The following is a 27,331-nucleotide window of genomic DNA, read 5'->3' on the forward strand; positions in this document are numbered from 1 at the left end:
ATGAAATGTGCATGTGTACACTGTGACTTTGTTTGCAGGAGCTGAAACCTGAGCTTTCTCAAGCCACTGTAAGCTTCTCTTTCCCTTCATTTATTCAGGGCCCTTCAGATCTTGACAAATCTGTCACTCTAAATTTGCGAGAGATTATGGCGCTCTCCCTCGTACGGCGAGAGGTGATATATGATATCTGCTGCCCCTATTGATTGCCTGATCTGGTGGCAGAGGGCCGGCAAAATGAACTTGAAATGAACATCATGCCTCAACTCATTGTGCGTATAATACACTACTTAATCCCACATTTTTCAGCCGCTATGGAATTCAATTGATCAATCATGTCCCACTGATAGTTCTGTTCTGGGGGTTATTCCCGCTCTGCACACAAACTTAGGACATCAAATGCGACAGTCCCCCATACAAAGAGAGAAGGAGAGAGATGGCAAGAGAGATGGAGGGAGAGGCAGCCCCACACACAATTATCTGGCTGGAAGCAAGTCTCTGGGAATCCAGTGGGGTTACTGCTGAGTAGACGAGTACAGGATTGCAGCCCCAAAGATCCAACAGACATGGGTGAGGAGATGAGACAGCAAGGAAGGCACGGATGCTGTTCATATTCCACGAAAAAGGAAATTCAGGTTCTATACCAAATAAATGTTCTGCATCAGAATACTAAAATTTATATTCTGCACTGAAAATAAATGATGCTAACCGAGGGAAGCCGGCGCAACACTCTGTGTCTCCCACCCTCTGTTAATGGATAAAGTGCTTGAGGCAGATCTATGAGGCATGGATTCAAATGCTTGGTTAGCCATGGTTTGAAGGCAAGCTTCCTATCTGTGCGTCGGAGCTGGGAGCATGGGAAAGCAAAGTTGAAAATTATGAATCCTAAGGGCCCCCAAAATGGCGAACCGTCAGATTCTGAATACTAATAAGCAGCCTTCTGTGGCACAAATCCATCCAGTTTATATCCCGCCTGACAACTGTGACCATTGAGATTCTGTAGTGTCCCAGCTGAAGGGGATCCAGCTGATCTCACAGAATAAGAGATCTCCCCAACTACTTGTTTTAAAGTTGCCAGATTTCAAACCTTACACATTTTTTCCTTCCTCCAGGGTTTAGAGCTTCTCTAAGGGCTGAGCTCATGGCAGGTTTCCAGCTGGCTTGGCCCGCTGTCTGAAACAGCAGAAAAGACCCCTGACATATCAACGTCCTGGGGTCTACAACTGGCCTCAGTTCTGTTCCAGGCCTACCAGACGGTAACTGGACTTATTCTGCGGCTGAGATCCTCACTATGTTGCACTTCGCGGAACGCGTGAAGGTAAAGCAGCAGCAATTCTGGCAAGTGTCAGATCAGCATGGCACTACTCAATTCTGGACTTAAAAATGGAAAGCGTAAAGCTGGTGGTCAACAAAAGAGGCTTAAAGACTCTCTCAAGGCAAATCTTTAAAAAATGTATTATGTTGTTGTTTAGTCGTTTAGTTGTGTCCGACTCTTCATGACCCCGTGGACCAGAACACGCCAGGCACTCCTGTCTTCCACTGCCTCCTGCAGTTTGGTCAAACTCATGCTGGTAGCTTCGAGAACACTGTCCAACCATCTCGTCCTCTGTCATCCCCTTCTCCTTGTGCCCTCCATCTTTCCCAACATCAGGGTCTTTTCGAGGGAGTCTTCTCTTCTCATGAGGTGGCCAAAGTATTGGAGCCTCAGCTTCACGTTCTGCCCTTCCAGTGAGCACTCAGGGCTGATTTCCTTCAGAATGGATAGGTTTGATCTTCTTGCAGTCCATGGGACTCTCAAGAGTCTCCTCCAGCACCATAATTCAAAAGCATCAATTCATTGGCGATCAGCCTTCTTTATGGTCCAGCTCTCACTTCCATACATCACTACTGGGAAAACCATACTTTAACTATACGGACCTTTGTTGGCAAGCTGATGTCTCTGCTTTTTTTGATGCTGTCTAGAAAATGTAGTATAAACATTGACAACTGGGAAACACTGGCCTACAAGTGCTTCAATGGGAGAACAGCCTTTACCAAAGGTGTCATGGGCTTTGAAGAAGCTCAAACGCAGGACAAAAGGGAGAAATGTGCTAAGAGGAAGGCACGCTTGGCAAACCCTCAGCATGATCAATTACCACCCAGAAACCTATTTCCCCACAGTGGAAGGACGTGTGGATCCAGAATTGGCCTCCACAGTCACTTATTGACTTGTGTTTATGGAAGACAATCTTACTCGACTATGAGTGATTGCCAAAGAAGAAGAAGACGACCCACCAACATTTCTCCAATGAAAATAGTAAAGGTAAAGGGACCCCTGACCATTAGGTCCAGTCGTGACCGACTCTGGGGTTGTGGCGCTCATCTCGCTTTATTGGCCGAGGGAGCCGGCGTACAGCTTCTGGGTCATGTGGCCAGCATGACTAAGCCACTTCTGGTGAACCAGAGCAGGACACGGAAACGCCGTTTACCTTCCCGCTGGAGCGGTACCTATTTATCTACTTGCACTTTGATGTGCTTCGAACTGCTAGGTTGGCAGGAGCTGGGACTGAGCAACGGGAGCTCACCCCGTCGCAGGGATTCGAACCGCCGGTCTTCTTATGGGCAAGCCCTAGGCTCTGTGGTTTAACCCACAGTGCCACCTGCGTCCCTATAATATGAAAATAGGAACGTCCTATTTCATACCCTCCAACATTTCTTCAGTGAAAATAGGGATGTCCTAGGGAAAAGCGGGACATTCTGGGATCCAAAAAGAAACCGGGATGGCTTCTGTAAATCCAGGACTGTCCCTGGAAAATAGGGACACTTGGAGGGTCTGAAACCAGCTTGGTTCCACGTTTAAACACTCTCCCCTAGGACTAGCACAGCCTACAGCGCTTCAAAGGGAGAGATTTGTGAGTGGAAGTGGCCTGAGGGAGATCTTCAACCAAGACAAACAGATACCACTGCTCCAAAACACTCCTTATTTTTTGAAATTAACCGGCTAATATAAGCCCCCGCTTGCCCCAAACTTTCCCTCTCCCTCTACCCCATTCTTCCCACCCCCACTGTCAAAGCTCTTTCCCCCTCAGCTGTGCTCCTGTGTCCCAAAGCAGCCAAGGCCAGTCAGCGTCTTTCCGAGATATCCCCCTTGGGGGGGCTTTCACATCACTGCCAGTTGTTGCCGTTTCAAACTCAATTGTTCTCCTTGGTACTGAGGCAAATGGAGTCATTAATTACCTTCTATCGGCTGGGACGAGTTTAGAAAACGATCAATACACAGCGCTTGTCATTCACAGCAGCTAGCCCCAGTCTGCGCAGAAAGGCCCGGTCCTCCCCCCCCCCCCCAACACGCTTTGGGCCCAACAAGAGGCTGAACAACACCAGCGATTCAAATTCTAGGGACCCTTCCTCAAGCAAACTGTCCAAGGAGCAAGGGGGAAGGGGATTCTTGTCCCAATTTCCCACGTGACCGACCTCAGAAAAATAGGCTTCCCATCTATTTTTGACCAACACATAAGAAGCAGCTTCACCTGGGTACCAACCCCACAGAATGTGCTGAGGGGGCGTTTACAATCGCACACAGTTCCCCTGGCACAGGTTCCTCTCAAATGAATGGCTCTCAGATTGTATAGGGCACACCAGGCATGCATACCCTCCAACATTTCTCCAATGAAAATAGGGACATCCTACTCCATAATCACAATAATAATAATAATTTTATTAATTATACCCTGCCCATCTGATTGGGCTGCTGTTGGGAGTTTGTTTGACTGTGGGGGTGCACAGGGCCACAGACCCACTAGCTGCACCAGTAGAAATTCCTTCCTACAGCTACAAGCTGAGATATCCCACCTATCTATCTATCTATCTATCTATCTATCTATCTATCTATTACCCCGCCCATCTGGCTGGGTTTCCCCAGCCACTCTGGGCAGCTTCCAACATATATAAAAACATAACGAAAAGCTTCCCTATACAGTGGTACCTCGGGTTACAAACGCTTCGGGTTACAAACGCTTCAGGTTACAGACTCTTCTAACCCGGAAGTAGTACCTCAAGTTAAGAACTTTACCTCAGGATGAGAACAGAAATCACATGGTGGCCCTATTAGCTAAAGTGGTACCTCAGGTTAAGAACAGTTTCAGGTGAAGAACGGACCTCTGGAACAAATTAAGTTCTTAACCAGAGGTACCACTGTACAGGGCTGCCTTTAGATGTCTTCTAAAGATTGCATAGTCACTTATCTCATTGGCTTGGAGGTTGCATAACTTCATATCCACCAACATTTCTCTGATGAAAATAGGGACAGCCTAAGGAAAAGCGTGACATTCCAGAATCAAATCAGAAACCAGGATGGCTTCTGACTGCCCCTGGAAAATAGGGACACTTGGAGGGTCTGTGAAAGGTTTGCTTTAACCTGGTGGGGGTAATCTGATTGCTGACTCAGTCAACAGGGAGGATCAAATGACCTCAGAAAACCCAGGGGAGAATACGAAACCCCCTTTGGAAACGACCAGGTTGGTGCTGATGAGGACGATCCTTTGTTGGAATTATCCAACTTTTCACGAGCTTTTAAAAATTATTTTTGAAGGCACGATTCACAATGTAGACTAGAAATACGTACAGTTACGCGCCCAGGATCGAGGGTGTCATTCGCTGAGGATATAAATGTCAAATATTCCCCAAATTGGAATGCACGCCCTGGATCCACTGATAAGGATTTGATCAGCAGCTGGCAGTGCAGACCTCTGCATGTCTACTCAAAAGTAAGCCCCATGGCTTTCAATGAGGCTTTTATTCCCTAGTAAGTGTTTTTAGGCTTTCTTTGGGGGGACTGGCGTATTTTCCACGGTCCGTGGATAAATAAATGCGTACTTAATGAAGCACTTGAAATAATGCAAATATGAGCTTGACAAAAGGAGAGCGGCACCATGTAATGAAGTGTATAAGCATCTCAATTAAGATCGTTTGTAAATAATACGCAGACTGTCTATATGTTAAAGACTGCAGAATGAATCTGCAAACTCAGTGCAAGGAATATTTTTTAAAAGCACCTGAGGTATGGCTAGCTGGCACACGGCAGTAAGTTGCCAGAGAAGGAAGTTACAGAATACCAAATGGGAGCCTACTGGCTTCCAAGATTGCCTCATCCTGATCTTGGCTGACCTGAAACACTTCTACTTTTTGGCCTGCCATAGCACCACAGAAATCTGACCGCCAGTTCTTTCTGGAGAGAGAAAGGTGATGACACCTCACTGCAGTTTAAGAGATAAATTTGAATTGAGTTCAACGTTAATTTCTTTAATCAGATTGCAGCTTTTTGAACTCAAAATGCCAGGTTTCGACTGAAAATCCATTGAGGCAGGTGAATTCCAATTTTGACAGAGAAGTTTATGAATCTGAAGCTCGAGCCTCACTGAGAGTCACCACAGCAGGGTCCGATTCTGCCGTTGCCCTACAGCTGTGGAAAGAGTTCAGTCAGCAATGTAAAATCTTCTTTAAAAGGGTTTAGGGGCTAAGATGAAGCGTTCTTATTGAAATGGATGTTTTGTTTTGTTTTTAACTTGCTAGACGATGGCTGTTTTTGTTCTGTTTATGAATTTTGTAGGCCCCTTCTTATGATTCTAAGAGTCTATGAAACTTGGCGTCATCAGCACCACACTTGAAACAACCGAGCTATCCAGACTGAAACTAATGAAACAAACAAATAAATTCAAAACTACGTTTAGCTTGTAACATATTGGGTCATGCGAAGGACAGATAACTCTGGCTTGGTGTGTATGGGGAGGTGGGGGGGGGGTATATTCAGTAAAGTAAGATAGTGAGCAGAATACTAAGCTGACAAGCCCCTCCACCCCAAAAGTGACCCAACTTATTTCAGGGTTGCTTCTCTGCATGCTTGCATACATTTTGTCCCAAAGTCATAGAACAGGCCTTGGTGCCTTTCATGAATTCGGGGCACAATTCCACCTGGAAGTTCTCCCACATCAGCCTTTTTCGTGTAATACAGTCAAACCTTGGTTGTCAAACACAATCCATTCTGGAAGCCCATTCAGCTTCTGAAATGTTCAACAACCGAGGCGCGGCTTCTGAATGGTTGCAGGAGCCTGCGGCTTCCGAAGGATGCTGGATGTTCAGCTTCCGAAAAACGTTCGAAAACTGGAGCATTTACGCCGGGTTTCCGGCGTTTGGGAGTCGGACGTTCCAAAAAGGAGGTGTTCAGGAGCTGAGGTTTGACCATAATGATAAAAGTTTTTTAAAAAACCAGAAGCATTTTTACTTGGTATTATAGGTCAGGACATTAATAGGCAAGACATTAAATCGTTTTTATATGCAACAACTGCCGCAAGAGTATTGTTAGCCTAGAAATGGAAACAAGAAGAAATTCCGACAAAGGAAGAATGGCAGACGAAATTAATGGACTATGCAGAATTGGACAAAATGACAGTAAGAATTCGAAACCTGCGGGACCAGAGATTTACAGAAGATTGGAAGAAGTTGATGAATTATTTGAAGAGCGACTGTAATCAACAAATTACGCTAGTAGGACTACAAGAAGTTTTGTAAGGAGAAATATACGAAGTGTTGCAAAGTAGAAAAAGATAGAGATATTGGTTATGAGTTTGAAATGTAACAGGGAAGATAAGAAATGCATACTGAGAGATTAGATTGGAAAATTTTCAGACAGGATTGGTGGAAGTCAAAATTTGAATAAGATGTAAAAGTATGTTTAATTACTGTTGAAAATGATACGTTAAACACACACACACACACACACACACACACACACACACACACATGATAACAGTTTTATTATTTGTACCCAGCCACTCTGAACAGCTTCCAACCTCTATAAAAACATAATTAAAACATTAAGAGCTGGTGTGCTTCCTTTCATGCCCATAAGATAGGTAAAGGGTAAAGGGACCCCTGACCATTAGGTCCAGTCGTGACCGACTCTGGGGTTGCGGCGCTCATCTCGCTTTATTGGCCGAGGGAGCCGGCGTACAGCTTCCAGGTCATGTGGCCAGCATGACTAAGCCGCTTCTGGTGAACCAGAGCAGTGCACGGAAACGCCATTTACCTTCCCACCGGAGCGGTACCTATTTATCTACTTGCACTTTGATGTGCTTTCGAACTGTTAGGTTGGCAGGAGCAGGAACCGAGCAACGGGAGCTCACCCCGTCGCGGGGATTCGAACCGCCAACCTTCTGATCGGCAAGTCCTAGGCTCTGTGGTTTAACCCACAGCGCCACCCGCGTCCCTGCCCATAAGATACACAGTGGTATATTGCCGGCCCACGAACGAGGTGAGAGTAATGCTCCCCTGTCCCATGCCCCACAAAGCTTTCTTCCCAGTAGTAGCAGCAGCAGGAGAATCAGCAAAGCTGTTTGTCTTTGCCACCTGCAGTAAAATAGGCTCACCCCCTAGGCGTCCATCAAGGTGGAGCTCTGTTGAGAGGAACAGGCATCCCCTGGGGTCAATCGCCCCGCAGGCTTTAGGGTGGAATCCTGTCTGGCTTCCTGGCCCCATTTGTGGCGGTAGGGCCAGCCTCCTGCAGCATCCATCCTCTACCAAAACAGAAGATTTCGTTAGCTTAAAGGACACAAGCGTGGCAAAAGAAAAAGAGGAGAATAAAGGAGAAGGGTGGGTGGGTGGGGAAAGGGAGAAAGGAAAAAAAAGAGATTACCTTGCATGCAGTTCCTAACTATGCTTGTTTAGAGAAACTGCTTGCATTTATGAAGGCTTTGGTGCGGAAAGCTGGGTTGCAAATGACTGCATCGGAACGACAGTAAAAGCCATTAATTTCCTGTTATGTTATCCGGTGTTGGGGGCTTTATTAATTTAATTTTACACTGTCGAACAACAGCGAGCGCTGACACCACCACACTCAGAGGGCTCTCTCTCTCTCCCCCCCCCTTCATAGCTGCGCTGGCCTGACATGCAAATCAACGCTATTATGGGAACCAATGAAGTCTAAGGGGGCTGGCAAAACGGAGCCATCCCTCCTCCCATGAAACTCACCAGTTGTTTACACACACACACACACACACACACACACACACACACACAGCCATAAGCAGCCATAATGCACTCAGACAGCTATTGTCACACCCTCACTGCCTCCTTCCTGGCTTGGCCTCCTCTTCTCCCAAATTTGCTCTGCTCTGCACAACGCATACCTGCTTTCAAAAAGCTCTCTTCTCTCCCATCTAACCTACCACTCCAAATAATAATAATAATAATAATAATAATTGATTATTATTTATACCCTGCTCATCTGGCTGAGTTTCCCCAGCCACTCTGGGCAGCTTCCAATCAAATGTTAAAAACAATACAGCATTAAATATTGAAAACTTCCCTAAACAGGGCTGCCTTCAGATGTCTTTTAAAGAGAAGATAGCTGCTTATTTCCTTCACATCTGAAGGGAGGGCGTTCCACAGGGCAGGCACCACTACCGAGAAGGCCCTCTCTCTGGTTCCCTGTAACCTCACTTCTCGCAATGAGGGAACCGCCAGAAGGACCTCGGCGCTGGATCTCTGTGTCCTGGCTGAACAATGGGGGTGGAGACGCTCCTTCAGGTATACAGGTATACAAATCTGCCGCTGCCCCCCCGCCACATCCTTCAATTTACTGCACAACTTCATCTCTTCCAGACTACCCATTCATTTCAAAATGCTTTTTTCTGAATCATCCGCATCCCAGCAGCAAGAAGCTGATGATACCTGCCTCCTCCTTGATGTGACACATGCCTTCCTTACAGAGCCCTCGCCTGTGATATGTATGCAAAAGAATTTGAACACCTATGGGAAATGCTAAAAAGGTGCCCTTTGTTTTTGGCACTATCAAGGTTACATGGTGCTTTGCAGAAAGGCCGGTTCATTTGTGCACTGGAATTTAGGAGATGTCTTCTTCGCGTAAATATTGCTTAAGGACGACGAGGCAGGAAGGCAAACCCAGCGCAGGACAAAATGCAGTTGTATCATTTGCTGTTATGATGCAACCTAGGATTTTCCTTGGAAAGTTTCCATGTGCAACAGTATGAAGTCAGACAAGTTTCCCTGGGTATCCCATGAACTGGAATTTCACTAGCTCAGATAACAATACTTTGCATATGATTCTGTTCCAAAGAGGGCAAATGTGTGCGTTCACATGAATTAGGGAGCAATCCTCTTTCTGGAAAACATTTTGGCAGAACAAGCTCTTGAGAAAGCACTCTGCTCGTTCATTGGGAGTTTGGGCATGAAATGAAATGGTTGCATTCTGTCCTGCACTGTGTTGCCTTCTTCCTGGCCTCTGGATCTCCCCTCTCTGCCCCTGGAACTTGGACTGCATTTTATATTGGGGGCTTCTCTTATATAATGCAACTTACCCAAGTTCATATTCCTGTTCTTCCCATTATAGAACCAAAACTGCTACCAGCCCCAAGCTCCATGCTTTGCACATCAATATTGCAGGTAAGAACGCCTCTTTGCATATAGTGTACCCTCAAATCCATTGATAGTGGTTTCCCCCACTGTTGCAACCCATTGATCTCTCTCTCTCATTCTCTGTCATCAACTCCCTTCTCCTTATGTTAATTTCCATCACATTGGGAGGCATCTTTTTGAGATGATCAGGCCTTCAGCATATACATGGTCAGTGGCAATCTCACCCCCTCAACACACACAACACCTGGGACTCAGCTACATTAGTTTTTTTAAAAAAAGTGTTTTGAATGCATTATAGACATGCAACACCAGATGGCGCTGGAAAGCAAAAAAAATTCTTTTGCGATTTTGCATAGCGGGTTTTTTTTTATAATGATTTAATTTCTTTCTTATTTATAGCGCCCCCCCCCCCCGTGTATAGATCTACCCCTGGACTATTCATCCCTCCTCCCCCCAGAAGAGAATCCTGCACACCTGAACTTAGACAGAACAAGAGTATTGTGGAAGGCAAGTATTCTCTGGGCTTATACTTTCCCAAACCCATTGATGTGGGGCCTACATCAACACACACACATATTTCTCTCTCTCTTTCACACATACATGCACACATGCATGTGTGTTATCTGGTTCTCCTACGACCAGTATATATTTTATCTGCACATTTCATTCAGTCATTAAACAGATATATTTTAAAATGAAATGCCTGTTGAATACACTTTGTTGGGAGTTTGTTTGAGTGTGGGGGTGCACAGAACCACAGACCCACTAGCTGCACCAGTAGAAATTCCTTCCTACAGCTACAAGCTGAGATATCCCACCAATTTATTTATTTATTTATTTATTTATTTATTTATTTATTATTATTATTATTATTATTATTATTATTATTATTATTATTACCCCACTCATCTGGCTGGGTTTCCCCAGCCACTCTGGGCGGCTCCCAACAGAATATTAAAAACATGATAAAACATCAAACATTAAAAACTTCCCTAAACAGGGCTGCCTTCAGATGTCTTCTAAACATTAGTTGTTTATTTCTTTGACATCAAATCCCACACCCTCAATCTTCGCCAAAGGCCCAAAACACACCAGGGCCAATTTTACATAACCATTTTTGGGGTTTATTTTCCCTAAAAGAAGAGTTGTCTTTTGTCTGCTTGGACAGAACATGGCTGCATTTTGGATCAGTTGCATTCGTAGGTCCTTGACCATTCGTCATAAGAGAAGCTTCTAGCAGTCACGCAATGAGTTTCCACACATTCAACCAAGGCAAGTAAAATGTTTGCCCAACTGGAACAAGTGCAGCCGAAATGGTTTTGCCTCCAAAAAAAGCATTCTCAAAGTCCACATGCGCCCATTGGGATGCTGTGCATTCTGCCCTGCAAAAGCTCGTGTGCATTGGCTACCTTAATGTGGCAAATGATAAAATTTTATTTCGGTAATTTATATCGCACAGCTGGTGTTTTGAAGTGTTTGATCAGCGGCGAACAGCTGTATTTAATATTTGGCAACCGACGCGCAATGGCAGATCACAGCGGTTTTGACATTTCAACCTTTAGGCAGCGGTTTCAGACGTTTGCTAAAGAACCTCTTCGTGCCTGCCAGAGGGTTTGCAGGCCTGTTCGAGGCGGGTGCACAGCCAGTTTGCACAAGCCAATGTTAGGCTTCATCATCGCCCATTATTCCCAATGTGCATGTCCTAAAACAAATCCATCACTCCTCAGAAGCTGCTCGTTGCAGGCGGAGATCTTAAGCGGTAGGCAAGCTGCCTTTCAACTCTTCTAACCAAGAAGCCCTGACAAATCTCCAAAGGACTCACGGGTAAATTATGCGCGGTAGTTATTTGATGGTTCATTTGCAATACTATTTGATGTTAGGTAGTGTCGCGCAGAACCAAAGCTGACATGCCTGCTGTGGAAAACCTCCTAGGCTAAGATCTCCATGCTAGGCTTGCCTAGTGATATGTCTCTGGCCCCCATGATACCCTAGGAGTGTTTTAAAACAGCTGATGTCATTTGACAGGTAACATTCAATGGCAATTAGTATTTTACAGCTGGCATCTTGTGAGATTTCACATATGGAGCTTTCCGAAACAAACAAAAGCCTAATTTAAACCTTAATCAACTTTTTAATAATAATAATAATAATAATAATAATATAATAATATATTATTTATTATTTATACCCCACCCATCTGGCTGGGTTTCCCCAGCCACTCTGGGCGGCTTCCAACAAAACACTAAAATACAATAACCTATTAAACACTAACCGCTTCCCTAAACAGGGCTGCCTTTAGATGTCTTCTAAAAGTTTGGTAGTTATTTTTCTCTTTGACATCTGGTGGGAGGGCGTTCCACAGGGCGGGTGCCACAACTGAGAAGACCCTCTGCCTGGTTCCCTGTAACTTGGCTTCTTGCAGCGAGGGAACTGCCAGAAGGCCCTCGGCCTGGCCCTCAGCGTTCGGGCAGAAAGATGGGGGTGGAGACGCTCCTTCAGGTATACAGGACCGAGGCCATTTATGGCTTTAAAGGTCAGCACCAACACTTTGAATTGTGCTCAGAAACGTACTGTAGGTCTTTCAAGACAGGTGTTATATGGTCTCGGCAGCCGCTCCCAGTCACCAGTCTAGCTACCACATTCTGGATTAGTTGTAGTTTCTGGGTCACCTTCAAAGGTATCCCCACATAGAGTGCATTGCAGTAGTCGAAGAGAGAGATAACCAAATAGTTTATCGAGCTGATCCTCTGGGCATCATTGTTCAGATGGGATAAAGGTAAAGGTAAAGGGACCCCTGACCATTAGGTCCAGTCGTGGCCAACTCTGGGGTTTCGGCGCTCATCTCGCTTTATTGGCTGAGGGAGCCGGCATACAGCTTCCAGGTCATGTGGCCAGCATAACCTAGCCGCTTCTGGCAAACCAGAGCAGCGCACGGAAACGCCGTTTACCCTCCCGCCACAGCGGTACCTATTGATCTACTTGCACTTTGAGGTGCTTTCAAACTGCTAGGTTGGCAAGAGCAGGGACCGAGCAACAGGAGCTCACCCCGTCGCGGGGATTCGAACTGCCAACCGTCTGATCGGCAGGCAGGCCCTAGGCTCTGTGGTTTAACCCACAGCTCCACCCGCATAAATGATGCAAATCTGTATCCATTGTCCTGATTCCCCAGTCGCAATGCTCCTACCCCTGTTCATCAGGGCCATGGGATGCGCAGGGAGTTTAAACAACAGCAGGAGTTCAAACAGCCCTTGACAGGAAGTAACTGGACAGCAAGTAACAAGATGCTTGCTGTTTCTTAGGCTGCATACAAATTATAACTTCAAAGCACATTTCCCCCCTCAAAGAATTCTGGGCTCTGTAGTTTGTTAACGGTTGCTGGGAATCATAACTGTCTTTCTACTTTTGATGAGGGTAACCTAAACTTACATAATAAAGGATTTATAATACCAGTGGTTTTTAACCAGCGTGCCCTGGCACCCTGGGGTGCCATGAATGATGGTCGGGGTGCCTCCGTCCCTCTTTCCTTCCCTCCATCCTCTGATGCCCGCTTGTGTCTCTGCCTCCCAAAGCAACCCTGGCTACAAGCTCCCCAGGTGAATGGTGCCTCTGGAGCTGGCCAGGGGGTGCTGGTTGACAGCAGCTGAGGCAGCCTTGGAGCAAGCAAGCAAGCAAGGTATGGACCCCAGCTCACCAGCCCTTGCTTTTAGGAATGGACAGACAAGTCCTAGCCCTCTGTGGGGCAGTGTGAGAAGGCAGCTCTCTTTGGGGCAGTGGGGGTCAGCTCAGAGACCAGGGGCAGCAGCAGGAGAGCAACAGGAGAGGGGAGAGGAGAAGAGGCTGAGGGAACACTCCCCAAGGGAGGGTGTTTGAAAAAGGGTGAGAAGATGTCAGCTCTGCAGGCTAGGGGTGACATAACTGGGCTCCTGAGCCCCACAGGGGTGCCGCAGAAAGAAGGTAGCTGGCCAAGGGAGCCGTGGACCCAAAAAGGTTGAAAACCTCTGTATTATACATTTGTTGACAGCAGCTAGAATGACTATTAAGCATTTCTTGAAAGTTTTATGCAGGGCTAAACTCAGCATACTAAGGTTTGGGATATCGCCCTTCTGGGAAAATGAACATACAAATTGAGAATCACCAGAGGCCTACGTAAAACGGATAATTCTGTACCAGTTTTGGCTCGACTTTATCTCCTTGGTAGGTAAGGAGGAATACGGGGAAGAACCTCCACCTGCTTTTGAAGAAAATTACTAATACTTTAACACAGAATGTAAGCTTAAGCTTAATATTGTGATAAGTTTCCCTTGACATGGTAGAGTGTCTGATTTGTTTAGCATTTATGATTATTGAATTCAGCATGTGTGTCTCTTTTACAGTTCTAAGTACTATTTTCCAAGATATCATAGGCCTTTGGTTTGTTTGATTTGCTTTATTCAAAGATTTTTTGTTATCATACGTTTCACAGTTTGTTTTTAATACAGTGACTGCTTGCTTGTTAATATACTGTAACTATTTTTTTGGTATATTTGTAACTCTGTTATGGGCAAACTGCAGCTAAAACGTTATTAACAGCAGCTGCATCAAGAGTTCACTAAACGAAACACAATTTTTTTGCTACTTTATAACTTCCGTTTAGAGTTCAGCCTAAAGGAAACAAAAAGCTCTCTCTCTCGCTCTCTCTCTCTCTCTCTCTCTCTCTCTCTCTGTGTGTGTGTGTGTGTGTGTGCGCGCATGCTTCAAGGGTTGTGTGGAAGGAGTAAGGGAATTAAAAGCTCACAAGTGGCACTTCTTTATCATAAGTTAGTTTCCTCTAAAGCTGAAACTAACTGGGCATCACGTAAGAACCTCTGTGAATTTTGAAGCTGAATATTCCCCAGATATGCTCTGAACACTTAAATATTTGCTGAACAGTAATTGAATATTTGATATCTATATCTGACACCCAGCAATCTCTTATTTCATTATTTGACAGTATTTGAGGGCTGGCACAGAATGGTGTTTCATGTCTGACAGTATTTAAAAATTGGGACACGGTAGTATATTTGACAGGTCACAGCTTCCGAGATTGTCCTGCCAAAAATCAAAACGATCAAGGGATGACAAGAAGATTAAAGCACTCCCGGCTTTCAATTTTGGAGGTGTACTTCTGCGCTCACCACCCAAACCCGAGTTTGGAATTTGAAATTCCGCATTCCAAAACCGGAGGCCGAAAGCATCGCCTGTGCATTTGTGAATGTTCACCCCAGCACCACTTCCTCATCTTTTATAGTCACTGTGAGCAAGTCGCTTTTCCTCTGCATCACCACACAGCCCCCCATTTCTCTCCAGCTCAATGTTGGGCGATGTCACCTTGTCTCCTCTGTGAGTTGGAGGAGAATCAAACCCTATGGAAAGCTGGTGGAGGAGCTTTGATGCCTGCCCTGCCGCAGAGCTGATTTGCTCTTCAGTCACCAAGTTAGATTAAAATGCCACCTCGGTTTTTTTGTGTGGTGGGCTGGAGCAGAGCGCCAGTTCTCAGGGTATATATAGACGGGGAGATTATCGCTGGACCTGAGACAACTGCTGAGCAGCTCCTGGAGAAGGAAGCCCCCTGCTGCTGCCTTTTGTAAAGGTTGGGATTTCTGAGCCTGCCGTTGTGGAGAGCTGTCAAGGTCAGCAGGTTTGGGTTCACTGAACGGTCAGGATGGTTTGAATTACTGGTGCTGTCTGCCGATTCCGCCACTGATTGCTCCCTGCTCTGGAGCACCGGCGGTGACAAGATGCCGTCCGTGTCGTGCGCCGAGACGCAGCATGACCCTTGGGGACAGGCTTTCCGTGGTAGGGAGGCTGGGTGCTATGAAAATCGAAGGTGGGGGCAAGGATGGAAAATGGCACCCTGTTCTTTGACTTGGCATGGGGAGGGTGGCTTTGGCTTGGGACCTGAAACGATGCTTTGCTGCTTCCAAATCTCTGCCCCCCCCCACCCTGAAAGAGCCCCTTATTTCATCTTGTGTGGACAGGAACCACATCTCGAGCTGGAAAGGATGGAGATTACCCATAATTCCTGGAGATAACCAAATCCGAAAGCTACCATATTTCTTGATCTATAAGACGCACTTTTCCCCTCCTAAAAAGTAAGGGGAAATGTGTGTGTGTCTTATGGAGCGAATGCAAGCTCCGCAGCTATCCCAGAAGCCAGAACAGCAAGAGGGCTCGCTGCGCAGCGCTCCCTCTCGCTGTTCTAGCTTCTGGCTTAGCTGCGCGAAGCCTCCTCAAGGAAGTGGGAGCCTTCATCCCGCTGCCCTGAGGAGGCTTCGCCCTCAGGGCTTGCTGAGCAGCGCTCCCTCTCGCTGTTCTGGCTTCTGGGATAGCCCCTCTGTCCCTTCCCCCACCTCCCGGAAAAGCCCCCAAGATCCCGGGGGCTTTTCCCCGAGGAGGGAGAAGGGCAGCCCATCAGTGACGGCTGCCCTTCTCCCTCCTCAAGGAAAAGCCTGCAAGTGCCGCACACACGCTCCACGCAGCTCGTGAAAGGGAGTGCTGAGCAGAGCCTGGGATGCAAACAGCTCTGCTCAGTGCTCCCTTTAAAGAATATTTTTTTTCTTGCATTCCCCCTCTGAAAAATAGATGCGTCTTATGGTCAGGTGCATCTTATGGAGCAAAAAATACGGTACTTTGATGGCTCGCCTAGAACTCTGCCAACTTATCTGTCTATCCCTGGATCCTGTCCTGGTCACAGCCCCAAACTATGTGAGATATTGCAGTGCCTAACAATTCATCCTGAAGCTAGATGATGAGTGTATCCAAGAAGCGAGTCATTGTGGCCAAGACAGGTACACTTTCTACGACTGTGGACTTAGACCAGGGATGTACTTCTAACTCCAGCCTTCCTTTTAAATTATTTTTACCATTAGTTCATTAATTCTTACTCACCCACTCATATGTGCATAGTTACGCCCTCCCTCCCAACACCCTTTGGACATTCTGCTTTTTGGTATGACTTCTTGCCCTCCAGATGAGGCCTGGGTAGCAGGTGCAAGGACTTCCAGCTTTGGTATGGGACAAATCAACATGAGAGGCCTTGTGATGACTCGAGAGGACAGCTCACCTGCCCTCACTAGGACGTTGACTCCTAACTCCACCCCTTTGAGCATCTTCCCTCACGGTTTGGCCCCAACTTTGCCACTCCATGGCAGCTTGGCTGCTCCTCTGGGGATTGGGGGAGGGAGGACAAGTCCAGGTGGCTCTAATAATGTCAGCGATGAGGTCACATGCGCCACCTTGCGAGCATCAGACCAAAATCGTCTAGGTGTGCAGGCCACAGCAGCAAATATCCACAGGTGGGGGTAAATGCTTAGCCAGGAATCTTTCACAACCGGGGCTCTCTACCACCCGTCCTAGTGCCAGCTGCCAATCTGATCGGATTTTGTTTATTTTACAGACATACAGGGTCAAGTTTGCTCACTGCTCTGTAAGCTCCCTGCCTGCTCATAATACATTGGCCGTTTTAGATACAGAAACTCAGATCCACAGACTGTGCAGAGCCTACATGACATACCCTCCAACATTTCTCCAATGAAAAATAGAGACAACCTATTTAATAAATTAATAAATAATAATAATAATAATAATAATAATAATAATAATAATAATAATTATACCCTGCCCATTTGACAGCCACTCTGGGCTGCTTCCAACAGATATAAAGAAATAATAAAACATTAAACATTAAAAAAATTCCCTATACAGGGCTGCCTTCAGAAGTCTTCTAAAGGTGGTACAGTGGTACCTCGGGTTACATACACTTCAGGTTACATACGCTTCAGGTTACACACTCCGCTAACCCAGAAATAGTGCTTCAGGTTAAGAAATTTGCTTCAGGATAAGAACAGAAATCGTGCTCTGGCGGCGCGGAGGCAGCGGGAGGCCTCATTAGCTAAAGTGGTGCTTCAGGTTAAGAACAATTTCAGGTTAAGAACAGACCTTCGGAACGAATTAAGTACTTAACCTGAGGTACCACTGTATAGTTACTTATCTCCTTGGTTCGCATGACTCCATACCCTCCAACATTTCTCCAATGAAAATAGGGACGTGCCCCATACTCTCCAACATTTCTCTGATAAAAATAGGGACATCCTAAGGAAAAGTGGGACATTCCGGGATGAAATCAGAAACTGAGGCAGCTTCTTTAAATCCGGGACTGTCCTTGGAAAACAGGGATGCTTGGAGGGCCTGACAACACACCCACCTGCCCTGTCATTGGCTTAAGGGTAGTCAAGGTCTTAGAGAAGACAAGAATCCCAGCAAAACAACGCAGGGACCAGGAGTGTTCCAGCAACCGTCTCCTCCGCCCCAGTTCTTCACAGCCCCCTCCCCTCCTTCACTTTCTGCCACAACACACTGGATGGAGAAGCCTGCCTGGTTCCTAGAGTCTTGCTGGTTTACATTAATGAGATACATAAAGCTTAATCCAGCGGTGGCCTGAGCAGTTCTACAAAAGGAAGTAATAGCAGCCTGCCATGAGCAGTGTCGCTCAGGTAATTGGTTTATCTATCTGGAAGCAGGGGTAGCAATCTCCACCCAGACAGACTAGTAGTAAAGTCTCTTCCTTAAGGCTATTTCCTTTGTCTTTTCAATTGCTTTGCACATCCATGTGAGAGAGGGAGAGAGAGAGAGAGAGAAAAGAGAGGGGGGGAATGTTAATTTGTGAATTAATGGCTTTTCTCAGCGGAATTGTAAATTCAAATGTCATCTCACATGGTGATACTGCGCCTGGGCTTCTGAGGAAGAAATGATAAACGCCGCCCCCCTCTCCCATCCTCCCCCTCCCCAACATATACACACAGACACACATTTGGCTCCTCTCCTCAAGAGAGAATCATGTAGGGCAAAACATGCTACTTTTAATTTGCAGTAACAGCACAACAGAGAATGCCTTGGTGGCTGTTTCCCAGCCCTCCTCCCCCTCCTCCTCCTCCCTCGCATAACCTGGATGGCTCCCCGATTGTGTCTCCCCTCATGCCCATTTCAAACATGTCTGAGAGCACAAAATTGTTTCCGCTCTACCTTTCCCCCTTCCTTCCTTCTCCTCCACCCTCACCAACCACTACCGAGAGCATCATTGGGGAGTGAGGAAGAGGGTCCCCTTTCCAAAGGGTACAGTGCTCCCTTCTCCTTCAGTAGTCAGGTGAATTAATGACCCTGAATTTAAAGTGAGCGCTGATATTCCGGCCTTCTTTGCCTGCCTTGCAGAAAGGGGAGGAAGGCTTCATTGTTCCTGAGCAGGAGGCGGGCAGTGGTGAGGGAGATTCATGGATGGAGATTGAATATGCAATTTTCTTTCACCTTGCCAAGAGCTGCCCCTGGGCTGTGCCTGGCCTAAATTCACCCCCCTCCTTCCATTTCCCCCATCTCTGCCATCTCTGGCCCTCCTACCTCCCTTTCATTCTTTCCAGAAAATTACCTTCAAAATTGATTTCCACTTTTACAAACAAATATAATGGGAACATGAAAGGGGGGAAAAGGCAAGTCCGTGCTATGATGAATTAAGGCTGTCAGAGGCTCCTCAAGTCATCTCTGCTTTGTTTTACGGGCCAATCGGGATTTTCTTTTGTCAATGGAAGGTACTGACAACCACTTCCTGTCCCCACAACTTAACTCAGCGTCTTAGCACTGGAGGGAGGGCTCCCTAGAAATTATCTAGTCTGCCCTCTGCCCAGAGGCAGGTGACCCTGTCACCAAGGCTATAGCCCTGGCAAATACTGCTGAATTCAACAGGACTTACTCCCAGGTAGGTGGGGCTAGCATGGCAGCCTTCGTTATAAATGACTTGCCTCAAAAGAAAGGTCTTGATAGCTCATTAAAATGGGGAGATGTTTTATACTGGAGTCTAGAACTTGCGGGGAGCTGCATCACAAAAAGAAGAAAATAAGAAAGACCATTTGTGGGTGATCAGTAGACTAACACATAGCGGTTGGTGCTGTGCTCTAAACCACTGAGCCTCTTGGGCTTGCTGATCAGAAGGTCAGCGGTTCGAATCCCCACAATGGAGTGAGCTCCCATTGCTCTGTCCCAGCTCCTGCTAACCTAGCAGTTCAAAAGCACACCAGTGCAAGGAGATAAGTAGGTACCACTGTGGCAGGAAGGTAAACAGCGTTTCCATCATGAATGCTCCATTGCGCCAGAAGCGGTTCAGCCATGTTGACCACATGACCCAAAAAGCTGTCTGTGGACAAACGCCAGCTCCCTCGGGCTGAAAGCGAGATGAGCACCGCAACGCCATAGTCGCCTTTGACTGGACTTAACCGTCCAGGGGTCCTTTCACCTTTCACCTTTACCTAACAGATGGTAGGTCTATAAAGAGTTGTCATTCCCAGGTTGCAAACAGCAGAAAGAAACAGAAGGAAGGAGGCACTCCTTCAAATGTTCAGGGCCCAACCCGTTAAAAGCTTTAATGGAAAGCACTGTCAGTCAAGAGGTTAGTAGGACATATATTGCAGGTGGATGGATGTGAGAAGCAGCCAGTGTTTTTCCTGCTCCCATACAACTCTCTGAATTTGAATTCAGAGGGAGCCTGACAACTGTGCTTTCCGCTTGTGACAAAACAATTCTGATGACTCATTTGTCCTGACCTGGGATCAGGTGCCACACGCAAACGTAGAACTTTGGCGTCACAGAATTGGCCTGTGCATCTTCTGAGTCATCCTTCTTTCTCTCCTCCCTCCTCCTCCTTCAGATTGCTTGGAGAAGTTCGTGGTGGGGCATTGACTGACAGGCATCTCTCATTCCTACATCCTAATCTACTTGCTGGAGTGAGAACTTGACCTCTGGGAGCAAAGCTGGGAATAAACTGCCTCTTCAAAGCACAGCTTCATTTGGAGGCTGAAGGAAGCTGTTAAACACACCAGTCTGCCCTAACTTTTTTGTCACGGCAGAGATTAGCGCAGCCTAGCTATCTGCGGCAGCAGAAGACAGGCAGCAGTAAGGAGGGCGCAGCTGCGTAACTAGAAGGTCACACGGGGTGCCACAACCACATCACAAAACTGCTCTTGTGGAAAAGGCCAGGGGTCACTGCTTTGCTGCAAGGCCACAGTCCTCCCGCTGATGGCAAAATGTGGCTTTCCTCAGCACACAAACTTCTGCTGCTCCTCATCAAGAATACATGATCAGCTGTGCCAGAAAACCCCAGAGTTTGGGGGTTCTCAAACCCCTCAGAGCTCAGGGCCGCGGCTCCTTGCCTCTTTCAGCAACGCAGACGATGCTCTCAGCCCCACCATTAGGCAGACTGAGACAAGCACCTCAGGCAGCGGATGCTGGGGGTAGGGGCAGCACCAGCTCCCGGTTCTCCCTCCTGAGCCCCCAAACCATTTCTTTTTATTGTTGCATCACCTGTTTTGCAGCAGCACAACCCGAGTTTGGTCTACTGTCTCAGGTGCAATGGAGGATGCTACCCTATTTAACTGCCTCTCCTGTCAGCTAGGGAATTGGCTGGCACAGTGGGTTAAACCACAGAGCCTAGGACTTGCCGATCAGAAGGTTGGCGGTTCGAATCCCCACGACGGGGTGAGCTCCCGTTGCTCGGTGCCTGCTCCTGCCAACCTAGCAGTTCGAAAGTACATCAAAGTGCAAGTAGATAAATAGGTACCACTCCGGCGGGAAGGTAAACGCCATTTCCGTGCGCTGCTCTGGTTTGCCAGAAGCGGCTTAGTCATGCTGGCCACATGACCCGGAAGCTGTTTGTGGACAAACACCGGCTCCCTCAGCCTATAGAGCGAGATGAGCGCTGTAACCCTAGAGTCGGCCATGACTGGACCTAATGATCAGGGGTCCCTTTACCTGTCAGCTAAGTAGAAGTGCTTGGATTTGATATCCTGCTTTGGCGCCTAGGACTTGCGCCTAGGACTTGCTGATCGAAAGGTCGGCGGTTCGAATCCCCGCGGCGGGGTGCGCTCCCGTCGTTCGGTCCCAGCGCCTGCCAACCTAGCAGTTCAAAAGCACCCCCGGGTGCAAGTAGATAAATAGGGACCGCTTACCAGCGGGAAGGTAAACGGTGTTCCGTGTGCTGTGCTGGCTCGCCAGATGCAGCTTGTCACGCTGGCCACGTGACCCGGAAGTGTCTGCGGACAGCACTGGCTCCCAGCCTATAGAGTGAGATGAGCGCACAACCCTAGAGTCTGGCAAGACTGGCCGGTACGGGCAGGGTACCTTTACCTTTACCTTTACCACTACGCGAAGGAGTCTCAAAGCGGCTAACATTCTCCTTTCCCTTCCTCCCCCACAACAAACACTCTGTGAGGTGAGTGGGGCTGAGAGACTTCAAAGAAGTGTGACTGGCCCAAGGTCACCCAGCAGCTGCATGTGGAGGAGCAGAGACGTGAACCCGGTTCACCAGATTAAGAGTCCACCGCTCTTAACCACTACACCACACTGGTGTAGTAGGCACCATCTTCTACTTTCCTTTGTATAGCAAAATGTTTTGGGCCAGCCCTCACCTCCTCTGTCTTTTTGTCAGACCAGAAAATTGCTGCTGTGGAAGAGAGTGTGGCTGCCTTGGCTGAAAACTTAATGCACCCCCCCCCCCAAGAATCCTGGGGTCTGCAGTTTTCCCCTCACAGAGCTACAGTCCCCAGCACCCTTAGCAAACTACATTCCCTGGGATCCTCTGAAGGGGATAAATGTGCTTTAAAGGTATCACATGTACACAGCCTGTATCTAGCCCAGCCAAGCAATTCCTTTACCCTCGCTTAGGGCTATAAACAGCTTCTGCCTTCTTCAGATTTCTCCTCCCCATTTTTCTTGAGTTTCAGGGCTTCAGGAGCCAGCGTTACATAAGAGCATATGGGAAAGAATGCACTCTTTAGGGATTCATAGGTAAAGGGACCCCTGACCGTTAGGTCCAGTCGCGGACGACTCTGGGGTTGCGGTGCTCATCTCGCTTTACTGGCCGAGGGAGCCGACATTTGTCCACAGACAGTTATTCCGGGTCATGTGGCCAGCATGACTAAGCCATTTCTGGTGAGCCAGAACAGCGCATGGAAACACTGTTTACCTTTCCGCCAGAGTGGTACCTATTTATCTACTTACACTTTGACGTGCTTTCAAACTGCTAGGTTGGCAGGAGATGGGACTGAGCAACGGGAGCTCACCCTGTCGCAGGGATTTGAACCGCCGACCTTCTGATCGGCAAGTCCTAAGCTCTGTGGTTTAGACCACAGCGCCACCCGCGTCCCTTAGGGATTCATACTTGACTGCAATAATAATAATAATAATAATAATAATAATAATAATAATAATTTGTACCCCATCCATCTGACGCGGTTGCCCTAGCCAATCTGGGCGGCTTCCAGCAAATATATAAACATAATCAAACATCAAACATTAAAAACTTCCCTATACATGGTTGCCTTCAGATGTCTTCTAAAGGTTCATGCTATTCACTTTGCCAGAGTTAGATTCAAGGGCGTTCATTTAAGGGTTGAGTTGTTTGGTCCCATGTTGTCCATTTGGATCACTTCTTGAGAATATTTCTAGTCTCCTTTTTGGTCCTTATGAACAAGGTGAAGATGCTGCCACCAAAGGAGTTGCCACCCTAGTTTCGAGAACTTTTATTCCAGTTCAGCTGGGAGTCAGACTTCTTCCGCCCTTCCTTCTCTGCATCTCTTAACTCCACTCTTACTTCAACAGCTTTGCAAGCAGGCCAAAGTACTCATGGTTGGCGCTTGCAAATAAATAGACAGCTGCCTCTTTTACAGATCCGTTTTAGGTCGTGTGCATGGAAGCTATAACTAACACAGTCAGCTCAAATGTCTAAAAGCCAAAGAACATTTGCATAATATGCGTTCTGTGGTCTATATTCTAATGACAGGGAACTCTTCATTTTCAGCTTGTCGTAAACCTGGACACTAGAAATGCTATCCGGACGCAATGCAGCCCACGTTACCTTCAGCAGCAACGCAGGCGGAAGCACGGAATGAAGAAAACCAAATTCCTTTCTGCCTTAGGTGAATAACAAGAACAAAGCAACCTGGATTGAACTATCCACATGGCATGGAAAAGGCTAGTTTTGGTTATGCCATCAAAGCATAAAATCCACCCACCAATGCAAGCACACTGCACCTGAAAAACATCAACATCACATGGTGCAGCTATAACCCTGTGACAGCACTGTAGGGCATGAGACAATGGTAATGTGGAAGTATTATAAATAAGGCAGATGCAAGTAATTGACTACATGGAAATGGCTGAGATGACTGGCAGAATCCGAGACCAGGGAGAAGAGCGGGTGGAAGAAGATTGGAGGAAATTTAAAATTTATTTACAGAAGTATTGTAAAATGTATGAATGCTGATGACATTGAAATGAAATGAAGGGGTTCTAGTAACAAGAGATGAAAATTTGAAACTATAAATTTGGGAGGTAAAATATTTAAGGACAAAGTGGTAGGATATGAATTTGCTGAACTAACTGTCAAAAAGGGATACAAAAAAGGGAGGCGTGAGGAAGTCAGGAAAACAAGTTAATCAAAGATGAACAATTGGAAAAGAGTGATTTGTGTTTTTTCTCATTTCATTTTTGTGTGTTGATTGGTTTTTCTTTCTTACTTATTAGGTTAAATGTTTGTATTTTATGTATTGTGAAACTCTGTACTATTGTATTTTATATATCCCCTGTGTTTTTATTGTTCTTTGGTGACTTTTTTTTCTTCTACTGCTTTTTCTATTGTTAAACTTAATAAAATATTATTATATATAAAAAAGGAAGTATTATAAATAAAAAGAACAAAAGATTAGCCCTGCTGGATCAGACTGAAGGCCCGTCCCAGTCCAGCATCCTCTTTTCACAGTGGCCAAACATGCGTGTGAGGAGCCCGCAAGCAAGACCAAGGGACAACAGCATTCTGCCCACAAAATCCTCAGAATGTCTAGCTCAGACTCAAAACCAGGAGCCAGTAGCAATCAAACAATATGCTCTGCTATATGAGCTCTTGTCAGCACTCTGCCGGAAGCATTCTGCATCAGCTGCAATTTCCAAGCAGTTTAATAATAATAAATAATAATAATAATAATAATAATAATAATAATAATAATAATAATAATAAATAATAATAATAATAATAATAATAGCATCCTTCTGGACCGTCTTGAGGGGCTGGGAGCTGGGGGCACTGTTATACAGTGGTTCCGCTCCTTCCTCCTGGGCCGTGTTCAGAAAGTGGTGGTGGGGGATGAGTGTTCAGACCCCTGGGCTCTCACTTGTGGGGTGCCTCAGGGTTCTGTCCTCTCCCCCATGCTTTTCAACATTTACATGCAGCCGCTGGGAGAGATCATCAGGAGGTTTGGGCTGGGTGTTCATCAGTATGCGGATGATACCCAGCTCTACCTCTCTTTTAAATCAGAACCAGTGAAGGCGGTGAAGGTCCTGTGTGAGTGTCTGGAGGCGGTTGGAGGATGGATGGCGGCTAACAGATTGAGGTTGAATCCTGACAAGACAGAAGTACTGTTTTTGGGGGACAGGAGGCGGGCAGGTGTGGAGGATTCCCTGGTCCTGAATGGGGTAACTGTGCCCCTGAAGGACCAGGTGCGCAGCCTGGGAGTCATTTTGGACTCACAGCTGTCCATGGAGGCACAGGTCAAATCCGTGTCCAGGGCAGCTGTTTACCAGCTCCATCTGGTACGTAGGCTGAGACCCTATCTGCCTGCGGACTGTCTCGCCAGAGTGGTACATGCTCTGGTTATCTCCCGCTTGGACTACTGCAATGCACTCTACGTGGGGCTACCTTTGAAGGTGACTCGGAAACTACAACTAATCCAGAATGCGGCAGCTAGACTGGTGACTGGGAGCGGCCGCCGAGACCATATAACACCGGTCTTGAAAGACTTGCATTGGCTCCCAGTACGTTTCCGAGCACAATTCAAAGTGTTGGTGCTGACCTTTAAAGCCCTAAACGGCCTCGGTCCAGTATACCTGAAGGAGCGTCTCCACCCCCATCATTCTGCCCGGACGCTGAGGTCCAGCGCCGAGGGCCTTCTGGCGGTTCCCTCATTGCGAGAAGCAAAGCTACAGGGAACCAGGCAGAGGGCCTTCTCGGTAGTGGCGCCCACCCTGTGGAACGCCCTTCCAGCAGATGTCAAAGTGATAAATAACTACCTGACATTCAAGAGACATCTTAAGGCAGCCCTGTTCAGGGAAGTTTTTAACATGTGATATTTTATTGTATTTTTGGTTTTTATGGAAGCCGCCCAGAGTGGCTGGGGAGGCCCAGCCAGATGGGCGGGGTATAAATAATAAATTATTATTATTATTATTATTAATAATAATAATTTATACGCTGCCCATCTGGTTGGGTTTCCCCAGCCACTCTGGGTGGCTCCCAACAGAATATTAAAAACACGATAACAAACACTAAACATTTCCCTAAACAGGGTTGCCTTGAGATGTCTTCTAGAAGTCAGATAGTTGTTTATTTCCCTGACATCTGATGGGAGGGTGTTCCACAGGGCGGGCACCACCACCAAGAAGGTCCTCTGCCTGGTTCCCTGTAGCTTCACTTCTCGCACTGAGGGAACCACCAAAAGGCCCTCGGAGCTGGACCTCAGTGTCTGGGCTGGACGATGAGGGTGGAGATGCTCCTTCAGGTATACTGGGCCGAGGCCGTTTAGGGCTTTAAAGGTCAGCACCAACACTTTGAATTGTGCTCGGAAATGTACTGGGAGATCTAGTAGAGTATGCTACAATAGTCTAATCCAGGGCTCACCCACCCCTCCCTTTTGGGACACAGGTCTGCATACCTTCCAATATTTCTCTGGTGAAAATAGGGGTGTCCTATTCAGCAACTATTATTATTATTATTATTATTATTATTATTATTATTATTATTATTTCCCACCCATCTGACTGGGTTGCCCCAGCCACTCTGGGCAGCTTCCAGGATATATAAAAACATAAAAAACTGGACATTTTTTAAAAAAAACTTCCCTATACTGGGCTGCCTTCAGATGTCTTCTAAAGGCTGTATAGTGACTTATCTCCTTGGTTCAGGGGTCACATAACTCCATACCCTTCAACATTTCTTCAGTGAAAATAGGGACATCCTATTCCATACCCTCCAACATTTATCTGATGAAAATAGGGACATCCTAAGGAAAAGCGGGACATTCCGGGATCAAATAAGAAACTGGAATGGCTTCTGTAAATTCCAGACTGTCCTTGGAAAATAGGGACACTTGTAGGGTTTGTGGTGTGTTGTTAGACATCCCTTCAGGTTTGTTGTTTTATAAAGCAAGGAACAAACCAGATAACTGAGGTGAGCAAGATAACAAAAGTGTTTGGAAAGCATGCTATGATGAAAGGCTGAAGACTGCCTGCTAAAAGATTAGGATGGAAATAATGGTTTTCAATAAAAAGAGAAACCACCCTCACCAAGGGTCCCTTTTGCTAATAAAAAAATCCAGATGTTTATCAGAGCTTTTTTAAAGGCCTCCTGGACCCTATGATTAAGTCACACTAGTTGTTACTCCCATAACTCCATACCCTCCAACATTTCTCCGATGGAAATAGGGACGTCCCAAGGAAAAGCGAGACATTCCAGGATGAAATCAGAAACCGAGATGGCTTCTGTAAATCTGGGAGTTTCCCTGGAAAATAGGGACACTTGGACAGTCTGGGCTTTCCAGCTTTGAGTGTTTGTTTGTCTTTCCCCAGGGAAAATCATGTTTTACCACTGAATTGGAACAAATGGTTTTCTATGGTGTACTCCCAGCCTGTGCAAACATTTGAAGGTTGTGTTCTTCCCAAGTACAGTGGTACCTCGGGTTACATACGCTTCAGGTTACAGACTCCGCTAACCCAGAAATAGTGCTTCAGGTTAAGAACTTTGCTGGCGGCGTGGCAGCAGCAGGTGGCCCCATTAGCTAAAGTGGTGCTTCAGGTTAAAAACAGTTTCAGGTTAAGA

The 27,331-nt window shown here is 46.6% G+C and overlaps 1 protein-coding gene across 25 annotated transcripts in view; it reads right to left on the minus strand.

The window, feature by feature from the left end:
- Positions 1-27,331, minus strand: part of PAX2 (paired box 2) — a 143,966-nt gene that overhangs the window by 41,935 nt on the left and 74,700 nt on the right. For 10 of the 25 annotated variants that reach the window (XM_028728975.2, XM_028728970.2, XM_028728963.2 and 7 more), the window contains one exon: positions 7,401-7,547. The exons of the other annotated variants lie outside the window; for them this stretch is intronic. In XM_028728975.2, coding sequence (XP_028584808.2) covers positions 7,401-7,547 — 147 coding nt within the window. The remainder of the gene's footprint in view (positions 1-7,400; positions 7,548-27,331) is intronic. 25 annotated transcript variants of the gene reach the window in all.

The sequence above is a fragment of the Podarcis muralis genome, chromosome 6 (genome assembly GCF_964188315.1).
Source record: "Podarcis muralis chromosome 6, rPodMur119.hap1.1, whole genome shotgun sequence".
Taxonomy (NCBI): Eukaryota; Metazoa; Chordata; class Lepidosauria; order Squamata; family Lacertidae; genus Podarcis; species Podarcis muralis.